The 11,496-nt window shown below is 38.2% G+C and overlaps 1 protein-coding gene across 2 annotated transcripts in view; it reads right to left on the bottom strand.

Moving 5' to 3' along the window:
• Nucleotides 1–1,273: 1,273 nt before the first annotated feature.
• The window catches only part of LOC107665208 (guanylate-binding protein 1-like), a 58,941-nt gene continuing 48,718 nt past the window's right edge, over nt 1,274–11,496 (bottom strand). For both annotated transcript variants that reach the window (XM_016455994.1, XM_016455993.1), the window contains exons 8-10: nt 5,500–5,712; nt 4,181–4,283; nt 1,274–2,504 (exon numbers count right to left, since the gene is read on the bottom strand). In XM_016455994.1, the coding sequence (XP_016311480.1) occupies nt 1,993–2,504; nt 4,181–4,283; nt 5,500–5,712 (828 nt within the window). In that variant the 3' untranslated portion in view covers nt 1,274–1,992. The remainder of the gene's footprint in view (nt 2,505–4,180; nt 4,284–5,499; nt 5,713–11,496) is intronic.

Here is an 11,496-nt window from a genome sequence, read left to right as displayed (position 1 = left end):
TAGGAGCCAGTGTACACTTCAGTGTTGTGTGGAATATCATCAGAGCCAGCCAAGACCATAAGCTTATACCCCCATTTTTTGGGCTTCTTGGGCAGATATTGCTTCAGGCGATTTCGTCCCTTAAATGGGATCATTTGCAAACCAACGCTCAGCTTCTCTGACATGGGTATTGCATTCATTTTAGAGACAAGATGAGTAATCAAGGGCCGGATCTTGAACAGCTCATCAAAATTGTCATCAGATCGAACTGGTTGATCATCATTATCATTGAAATGCAGGAATCTCTTGATTTCTTCCCATCTGTTTAGAGACAGTGTATCTGCTACTTGAGAAACTCTGCTTGTAGGGCGCCAAAACATGCATGTTGCTGGCAGTCCAAACAAGGACATGTACAGGACAGTGCCCAAGAACTGCTCAAGTTCGGATGTGGTTAGGTTAAGTGGCTTGTCAAGATTAACCTGTGCTGCATACAAATTTAACTGCTCTACAATAACGCCAAGTATATCATCAGAGAGGAATGTCTTAAAGTATTGATAAGGGGATGTCATCAGCTTGTGGAAGGCTGCCTTGCCAATCAGGGAATGCGGGGAAACTAGAATCATGGCTGGTTTTCCACCTCGGTTGATGAGGGATTTCCCCACCATCATCCATCCAATTTTCTTCAGGAGTTACTGTATATAAGACAGGGCTTTAAATAGCATGATATTGCACTGAAAACTAGCCTGTAAAAGTAAAATAATTGTTTTTTTTATTATTTATATTGTGCACAAATACATGTAATTATATGTGATAACATCCACCTCATTCATATGATGATTAATACATTGCTTGACTGAAAACTGAGATGTATTCACCTTGGCTGCATTTGTCTAGTGTGTATTCATGCATAGATATGGGATATGACAAAACAAAGTACATTTAGCTTGTTTTACTAAAACATAATTTTCATGGAAATAAAAGATAATATAATTAATTATTGGTCAGCATTTATCATTATTATTATGCGTAAGTGTTGGGGTGGGCTAGCAATTAAATTCATTTTGGGGGGAACCTTCATTTTTAAGTAGTAATGCTTACATTTTTCAAGTATAAAATCAAGTCTTCTCCAAAGATGATATCTCCGACATCTCCTTCGTGCAAACATTGCAAACGCTGAGGAAAACTGTACTAGGTAGACTTGTCGAGTTAATGATGCTATTAGTGCACCTGTCCCTCTTATCTTTTTCCCTTTATTTTAATTGCACAACTTATAATTACATACAAGCTCAGGGAAAAGAAAGATGTACTGTATCTTTAACAATGAACAATCATAATGACAAAAAATGAGAAAACATGAATATCATGGGTTTGCGTACATCATAGTATGAGATCAAAAAATTGCCAATTGTTTTTTTTTGATAGGCCTGAGGGATGAGGCGAGAGTAAAATTCAACAAGAAAAAGATGAAAACATAAAGGAGATTTAAGCCACTTTTGCTTGTGGATGAAAACATTTGCATATAAAATAAAGAAATTAACAACATATTTAAGAGATAACTATTTGGGGTTTTCATGATAATAAATGTCTTTAAGGATAAAACTTTGGCTGTCATTAGTAGGGTTCAAAATATAAGAACTTAAATCAATTCAAAATGTATTGGTTATACAACAATCACAAAATAAATGGGCAGCTGTTTCATCAAGACTACAAAGTCAGCGAGTTTCATCAATATCAAGATATTTAGTTAAATTAATCAAACCTGTTGCTCATATCTTTAGTGGTTTTAACCCTAGGATTGCTATTGCACCATTGTCGTAATAACTAAATGTAGTTATTTAGATCCACTTTATTTATTTATTTTTTACGCAAGTATTTTCAATTCATAAAGTATATTTCAATAATTTTGCAGATTTAAAATGTACTCTTTTTTATGAAACATTTTTACACTTTAAACATTGAGTACACCACAGTTAAAAGTTTTTAGAGCGTATGCTAAAATGGCTTACAGCTGCATTAACAGGGACATGAGCATGAGCATGAGCTTGAGCCTGAGCCGCCACTGAGACCACCAAGTAGCAGGCATAAGAGTAGAGCGGAAGAGTCGGATGATGGTCTCTGCATGCTCATGATTGTCTTCATCTGCTCGCTGTGTTGCCTCATCATCAGATTCACAGTTTCATCATGTCTTTTGTTCATGTTTTCTATCACCTTTTTAAAAAGCTTGTCACTTTTCTTTTCTGCTTCCTTGTTTTTCCTCTTAAAATCCTCTATATCTTTAGTCATCCTGTCTGCCTTCTCATTAAAGCCCTTCTCCAACAGAGCAGCCTGCTCCCTCAGTTTACTGTCCATGCCACGCTCAGCCTCCTCTCTCTGAAGTTTTATCTCCTCATCCATCTTCTTCTTCATCTGCCTCATCCTCTCTTCATTACTCTTTCTCTCTGCTTCCATCTTCTCCTCTAGTTGTCGCTGTTTCTGTTCCTTGGTGTTTATTTCTTGAGCCAGGAGAACAGCTTTCTCTCTTTCCTCTGGAAAAAAAAAACGAGATAAAATGAAATATTGCACTCTCCTGTGTTTAGCTCCAGCCCTAAACAAACACACCTGAACCAGTTCTACAGACTCGCTTGAAAGTCATAGGCAGGTGTGTTGAAGCAGGTTGGAAATCAATTTTGCAAGACATGTTAACTTTTGTTTCAATCAGACTGAATTAGGGGGGTTACAATGACTTACAAAGATACATAACAGCTACAAGTGTATGCACTACTTGCTTTATGCAAGCGCTATATAGGATAAATCACTATACAGGATTTACCCTATTATACTTTATCGACAAGATTTGATAGGTGAAACAACAAACAGCCACCCACAAATAGTCTATAAACAAAGCATCAGGCTTTCTTTGAGTTCACGTGAACAACGGTTAAAGTTACTCGTCGTCAGGCTACAGAAGAATACCATAATTCCTCCGTTCAATTAGGCCTACGACATCGAGAGTCACACAGACCTATAACAACCCAGCCACAACACATAATTGCGAATAACATGCCTTACCTTAACACAGAATCGACCACAGAGTCCAATGTTTATATTTTTTCTACGAATCTTTGAGTTAACATGTACTAAACATGAGTTGAATTTGCACCGCAGCGCCCCCACACCTTGATGCTCATGACAAGAATAGCATGTATAGTTATCTTTATTGAAGTGAATTAGGTTTAAATCGCCGTCATGCATGAATTAATTCTATTTTTTGCAATTTTACACATAATAATCTATGATGATCACATTACGCAAAACTGAAATTGCACGTCAAAATAACACATTGTCAATATTTTTTGGGACCCCTCAAAATTTCACAAATCACGTTTTCAGGGGAGCCCATGTCTTATTAAGGGGAGCCGAGCTCCCCCTAGCTCCCCCGTAGTTCGCACCCTGATTGTGTTATTCTAACAAGTACATCCATGTCAAGTGGGGAAAACAAATGTTATTTAACTTAAGATAAAATTGTTTAAACTTAAGCACATTTGTTTTCCCCACTTGAGTAAAGATTACTTTTTTTTTTCTTTGTGCTGACTTAATTATTAAGACAACTCTTTTCATTCCAATTTTAATTATTTTATATTGCAAATAATTAGCAATCTGGTGTCAGATATAGAAATATATCAACTGCAAATCAATTCAATTAAGTCTCTCAAGATCTGACAAGAAGCTGATTAACGTATTACATGTGATGTTGTTCATACATCTAGGCTAAAAGCTGCGAACTGTTTTTTTGCGATTAGTGAGCCAATAAATTATTTAAACTCAAACTAATATTTTTTTGTACAATTATTGACTTGTGTGTCAAACAGCTGTACGGGATAAGCAAGATAATGTACATCCAGCCAGTTGTTATTGTACCCTCTGTTTCGTGTTGGGATCCTGATCACCCCTGTTGGGTTTGTATTGTGATAACTGCCTGGATGTACATTACCCCGCTCATAACTCCAAAAGCTGAAATTGTAATTTCATAGCTAACACTAAAAATGTATTTAATGGTGACCAGAAAAGATGAGGATTATAAAAGGAAATAAACTTTGTTCGATTAATATCACTTGTTTTCACTGTAAAGAGGCCATTCACTGATGTACTGGCTTTCTACACTACATGGTGCTACTGTTGCATTATCCGTCATGTTCTGTTGTAGGATGTAACAACCTCTCACCCATAATCTTTCTCTCTGTCTCAGTCAGTTTTTTGTCGGCCTGCAGAATGGCGTTAGAATCCACAGACTTCTGCTTCAGAAACTCTTCAAGTGTGTCTTCTGCCTATGGACAACACATGTGATATTGTGAAAACTGCTACTTTATTGCTACATAACGATGATTAATACTACTACTACTACTACTACTACTACTATTATTAATGATGATTGTGAAGAAAATGCTAATGCTCCCACTACAAATTTCACAAAAAAAACTAAAACTCCAACAATAGTAATAAATAACAATAATAAAATAACGATAGTGCTAATTACACATTGGGCATGAGTGTCACAATTTGGTTTTACATTGCAACCAACACATTTTTTAAAATACAAATGCAGTTCTAGATGCAAATCCCCTTTTGTTAAATCAGGAAAGCTGCAACAGTTGAGACCACGACATGTCCAAAATCCACACTTTATTTTTTCCCAAGTAAATAAGTGCATCATCTGGGTATTTAAAGGGTCATGAAAGTAAAACATTTTTTTTTTTTTTTTTTTGATTTTAACAGATGTACAGGTTGCACATCAATGAAAAAAAAGCTCTTATTATGTTTATTATTAAGGAAAAAGTTTATTTTTTGGAGCCATTTTGATCTTCCAGTTTAAAAAGCAAAGTTGAACCAATGCCACGAAAATTGAGGTATATGCGTTAGTTCTGAGTGGTCGGCTGCCGTGGCTGGAGAGTATGTCACAAGCTTTTTCAAGCTTTTATCGGCATTATTTGTGAAAATAAACTAAATTAATCCAACCACTGTGCTGTACTATGCATGAGATCACTTTACAGTGGAGAATACAAATGTCGCAAAAGACAGTTTCAGCACTGTTTGTTCATCTCTGTAAACATAACTGTAACAATATTTAATTTGTAACAACACGTGGAGCGCGCAAGAGTGCAGTTTCTGTGCGGAACTCTGCGATGAGTTTAAAAATACTCTCAACACAGATCACTGTTCATATACAGACTGGAGCTTTTTCATAGGGAAAATTTTTCAAACGGGTTTCCTGACTATTTAAAGTGCACTTTTTCAACAAAATGGCTTAGAATAGTGCATAAGTATGGAAATTGGGATGCACATAGTGTCTTGGATAATGACTCATCAGTATTTAGCCAGAAGGAACCAGGATTCAAACCAGGAACCTATTTCCAGTTGATTTCTCTACTCCTAGTCCACTGTCTTCCACATTCTATAAACACTAGGAATATTCTAGGAAAACAAGACAACCCTCTTACAGATGTACAAAAAACCTGTATGTGATGTTGCAATATTGATACTCACTTTGACTCCCTTGTTGGCTTGGGTTTTGTATTTTTTTACAATGTCTTCAAGGTCCTGGGAGAAGAGAACATAACCACCAGCTATGGCATAAAAACCTTGCTTGAGTTTTTCTGTCATTGGTGCAGAGAGGGTTGTCAGGAGATTCTCACATCTTTTCTTTGAAGCCTCCTCGTTTAGGTGCAGGTATCCATCAAAGAGTTTATTCATTTCTTCCTGTAGCGTTACACAAAATAGCAGACACAGAAAACTTATTTTGGCACGATTCAATGGCAATTTAAAAGAATCTAATGGCATCATCAAATTAAGCTCGATTCAGATTCAGAGACATGATTAAAGCCAAAACAATGGGTCTCATTCACCAATAACATTCTTATTTTCCTTAGTAAATTTGTTCTTAGAGAAGCTCAAGCAGAAAAAATTCATGGGATTCATGAAGTATGTGTATGCTTTCAGGTTTGTTGGTATCTGTATGCAGTGTTGGGGATTAACTGGTTACATTTAACAGCGTTACATAATTTAATTACAAAATAATAGTGCTGTCAAAATTAATGCATTTTCAGTTTAACACCTTAAAAATATTTAATGCAATTAATGCAGGGGCGGAGCTGGGGTTAGGCCACCCCACTCACAACTGCTGCCTCCATCTCTTTTTTTCTTTACAAGAATTGCATTTATTTAAACACAGAACGTCTTTACGACAACATCAAACAGGAGACATTTCAGATCCTCCCTATATGCAAAGTAAGCATGTAGCGTAGGGCCCCCGAAACACCAGGGGACCCCCTTGCTCTCAAAGATTATTTAATTTTAGTTTCGTTTTTGAAACACGGACACATATAGGCTATATAATTTAATTGGTTATTTTTTTTTATCGACTGACAGCACTACAAAATAAATGTAACTAATCTGTTAAGAGTTACTGAGAAAAATATGTAATTAAGCTACAGTTACTTATGAAAATGATAACGATTACAAAGGGGGTTATTTTATGTAAAAATCTAGGATATGATTAATAATATTATTTTGTTGCTTTGCCTGTTTGTGATCCGCATGATGCCATTGCAGCGCACCACGTCTGCTAATTACATCAATGCACATTGCCATTGGCATGTTGCCACCATGGCGAGTGATAAAAATGCATTCCAGTGCTTTAAAAATGTTCCAGTGCTGTGTTTTAAAATTTAATTATTATAATCTTAATTCAAGTGAAGAAAAGTAATCAAAAATAGAATCAGTTACATTAAAGGGGTCATATGATGCAATTTCAATTTTTCCTTTCTCTTTGGAGTGTTACAAGCTCTTGGTGCATAAAGAAGATCTGTAAAGTTGCAAAGACTAAAGTCTCAAATCCAAAGAGATATTCTTTATAAAAGTTAAGAGTCAACCACGCCTACCTAAAATGGCTCGTTCTAACACGCCCACATACCTACATCACGATGTGGGAAGATTTGCATAACGCCGCCCAAATGTTCACGCAAAGAAAGAAGGCGTAACTTTTATTCTCGCTGTAGTATTGTTGTTGCCGCCGCCGCCATGTCGTGAAGGCGCTGTGTGTTTCGTTGTGAAAGCGAAACTACTTTGTTTGGTCTTCCAAAAGAGGACGATATTCGCTTCGTCATGCCTAGAGCTTATCTGTGCTGGTCGCTGAGGAAATACATCAACTTCGCGCTGTGGATCGCCGGATCGGCTTTCACCGTGGATGAAGCGGAGTCCAGCCCGAGGTCGTCACATATGGTTGCTGCAAGCCCGCCGGACGCTCCTTCGTCGAGTCAAGGTGTGTGACGCTGTATCGGTGTGAAAGCGAAATTACTTTGTTTGGCCTTCCAAAAGAGGACATGTGGAAAATTATGTGTTTTTTTAACCTTAAACCGCATAAACACATTTCATTACACCAAATACACAAAATAATGTTATTTTTAGCAGCATCATATGACCTCTTTAATAATAAAGTCCTCTGATAATGAAGACTCTGCTGCGTTCTCCCCGTCTGGGGTGGTTGCTCAGTCGGAGTTAGACTTGGAGTTAACAGCCATGCTTGCCCGGGCAACCGCGAGCATTGAGCTGGAGATGAACCCACCGCCTTGCTTTGAGCCCTTGTGGCTGGATGATTGGTTCCTAGAGCGGGACACAGTGCACAGCCACACTCTGCCCCAGTCCCTTTCTTCCCAGAGGTGCCCAAAACAGATCTATGACCTCTTCTATCTTCACTGCTCTCGATGGTGGAGCGGCCAGAGGCTACGTGGAGGTTCCTCAGTTGGAGAGAGTGCCTGCAAAACACCACTACCTTGTGGAATCGCCCGTGGCTACCGTCCAAGGCCTGTAAGCTGACATCAGCATTCGTTAATAAGGCTTACAGTGCCACTGGACAGGCTGCCTCTGCCCTGCATACGATGGCCATCCTGCAGGTACATCAGGCCAAAGCACTGAAAGAATTGCACAAAGGTTATTCTAAGCCAGGGTTGATGCAGGATTTGCACACCGGCTGTGGCCTCTGGGCAACTAATGTCACCGTGTTGGCCCTGGGCCAGGCAGTGTCCATCATGGTGGTCCAGGAATGACATCTCCAACTCGACCTGGCAGAGATGAGGGGTACCGACACACATCAGAAGGCATTAATTAACCCACCGGAGTCGTATAGATTACTTTTATGATGGATGGACACGCTTTTTGGAGCTTCAAAATCTCAGACACTATTCACTGCCATTACAAAGCTGGGAAGATCCAGGGGCCAGTTGTTCAAAAAGCTTCATCGGGATCAGAATGATCTGGATTTGGAAATCCCATGTTTTGCTATTCAGGATCATGGTTTTCACTCCTGCCACAACCCTGAACTACCTGCTGAGTGCTGGGCCTCAGCTCGACTTTTCGGTATAAACTTGAATGAGTGAGGCTTGCTTGTCCGGGGGAGTGGCTTGGCATGCAAATATCACTCACCAATCTTCATCTTCATGACCAATCTTTTAACTAGAGGGTGGTGCACACTGTGGTGTGGGTAGATGTGCAAGTCACAAAGTATGATATATTTTGTGATATATATAATACATATTCTTGGAGAAAAAAGAAATTGTGGTAACAATTTATTTTGATGGTCCCGTTTGAACATTCTGTTGAAAATAAGTACCATTGCACCTTCATGTCTACTAACTTTCATTAGAGTATTAGTAGACCGTCTAATATCTGCTAACTCTTTATTGTGATGATCTCCGAACAGACATTCTACTGACTATAAATAACTTTGCAAGTACATGTCAACTTATTCTAACCCTAATCCTACCAGTCAACTAACAGTCTTCTAACACTCTAATGAGAGTTATTAGACATGTTCTGTAGGTGCAACGTTACTTACATATAACAGAATGTGCTAAAGGGACCATCAAAATACGTTATTTACTGGGCATCACCTCTAGACATTTCGTGTATGTCCCCTCACTGTCCTTAAAGGAACGCCCCATGAAGGTTTGTGTCGCTATGCTGCTGAGACGTTCGTGTTCTGCGCACACATCCCTCAGTTCCAGAGGGAAGGAGTCCTTCAGCTTCTCCATTCCAGTCTGGTACACCTGAAGGCCCTCCTTCACTGCAGACTCATTCTCAATCACTGACACAGTGAGCACAGCATTCTCCAGAAATGGTACTTGACCACTGGAAATTGTGTCTACATATGTCTTCACCAGCTGGCAGAGGACTTCAGGGAAAGAGAAGGGTCAAACACAGGGATATTAATAACATGTTGTCCAGAAAGTGCCATAAACATGGTCTACTGAATTGGTAGCTCTTTTTTTAAACGGGAATTTCTAACATTAACAATGAAAGATTATGAGCTTACACTGTGCCTCCCTTCTCTCAGTTTAGCACTATTAGATCACAAACATTCTATTTAGAAACCAGTATGTCTCCCTAGGGCAGTGGTTCTCAACCCGCGGCCCGTCACAAATGCGGCCCATGATGCTGACCACGTAAAAACAAAAAAAAAAATAATAATTATTATTATTATATATATTTTTTTTAATATATTTAAACTTATAGTTTTACAATTTATATTTTTTTAAAATGTATTAAACAAATAAAAGTTTGAACAATCATTTTTTTGTCATATAAAATAATTTTGGTGATCATGTACTGTTTTCAGGTATGCGCAGTACTGACGCAACTATGAACTGATGCAATTACACAGTTAACGCACACAATTACAAGCGGATTTTGGCAGATTTAAAACAGTCATCAATTAATGATCAAAATGGACAACTGCAACTTACAGTCGCAACTTCATTGTGCTGTTACTCCTTTTGAGCCTAATTTCACCAAATTGGTCTGCTCCCGACAACATCAGGTGTCCCATTAATGGTAAGTAGAATTATACTCTCTAATAATAATAATATGTGGTTAGTTTGCATTGGTGATGTCATATGTAAATGATATGCGGCCCGTGAGACTTGAACTTGGACATAGTGCGGCCCACTGAAAAAAAAAGGTTGAGAACCACTGCCCTAGGGTTATACTGGCATTATGGTGCAAAGTGCATACAACCTAAAACATAGTTGTGCCAAAGTGTTCTATTGACAGCAGTTTTTCAACAACTAAAGGGAAAAGACGTGTCTCTGATTTCTACTACTGTGTTGAGACATTCACTTGTGTAAATGAATATGGTAAAAATTATCATATTCTGTATTAAAGTATTTTTTTTTTATTTATTTATATCTCATATATCTTATTGAATCACCTCTGCCTGTGACTATGTATCCATCTTTCAGCTTTTTAATTTCACTCTTGTCAAAGATAAACTTGCAGAAACGATCTGTGACCTCAAGGAACTCAAAGGAAAGGTCAGCAGAATCCAAGCTCTCCAGACGAGACACTTTCTCTGAGGTGGTTGGAAATGGGAATGTAAAACACTTCCGGGATGGGAAATAATTTCGGATGCATTCTCTTGGAAGGTTGAACTCTTTAACTGGTCTTGAATTGCCTTTAAAAGATACAAAACAGCTTTTTGTTAAAGAGATTAGCAAAATACAGCGTTGTTTGTAAATTGCCTTTCCCTCAGAGCAAAATCCCTGGTCCAGTGGTGGTAACCCATGATCCTGGAGTACCACCAACGCTACACATTATGAATGTCTCCTTTGTCTTGATACACCCATTTCAGATCTTGGAATCTCTTCTAATGAGCTGATGACCTGAACCAGCTCTTTGTTTAGGGGCTCTAGGAACAGGGTTGAATCGCTAATATAAGCCACACTACAGAGTCTAAAAAGTAACACTGAAGCAGCATTTAAGTTCATTAGATGAAGTGATTAATTAAGTGGCAATTGACTGAGCATTAGTGATGAACACCTGCTTTAAAGGATTAGTTCACTTTCAAATTAAAATTTCCTGATAATTTACTCATCCCCATGTCACCCAAGATGGGGATGCCACAAATATGGCAACAAAACATTCTGATTGTCTGCTTCTAATTGCAGCTTCAAAGGGCTCTACACGATACCAGACGAGGAATAAGGGTCTTATCTAGCGAAACAATCAGTCATTTTCTAAAAAAAAAAAAAGTATATGCTTTATAAACAAAAATGCACGCCTTGTACTGCTTGACGTAGGCGGAAGTACCGACTCAGTCAGGTGTTTACAAATGTGGAGAAGGACTGTTCAAAAGTTGTTGTATGTTTAATGACACATATTCAAATGTCTTTGTGTCAGTTTATCATTTAAAATGGTCACTTCGTGTGCGTATCCTGGATGTTTAAATCTTTTGAAACCTAACTTCCGTCTACGTCAAACGTGACCTTTTCAACGTAATTACGTATTACGTGAAGTCATGGATGTGCATCGCAGAGCAGTGCAAGGCGTGCATTTTTGTTTATAAAGCATATACTTTATTTTTTTTTTAGAAAATGACAGATCATTTCGTTAGATAAGACCCTTATTCCTCGTCTGGCATCGTGTAGAGCCCTTTGAAGCTGCACTGAAACTGTAATTTTGACCTTCAATCGTTTGGTAGCTGTTGAAGTA

The sequence above is a fragment of the Sinocyclocheilus anshuiensis genome, unplaced genomic scaffold (assembly GCF_001515605.1).
Source record: "Sinocyclocheilus anshuiensis isolate Anshui unplaced genomic scaffold, SAMN03320099.WGS_v1.1 scaffold852, whole genome shotgun sequence".
Lineage (NCBI taxonomy): Eukaryota > Metazoa > Chordata > Actinopteri > Cypriniformes > Cyprinidae > Sinocyclocheilus > Sinocyclocheilus anshuiensis.
Note: the sequence above shows the minus strand (reverse complement) of the source record. Positions and strands in the feature narration are given on the sequence as shown.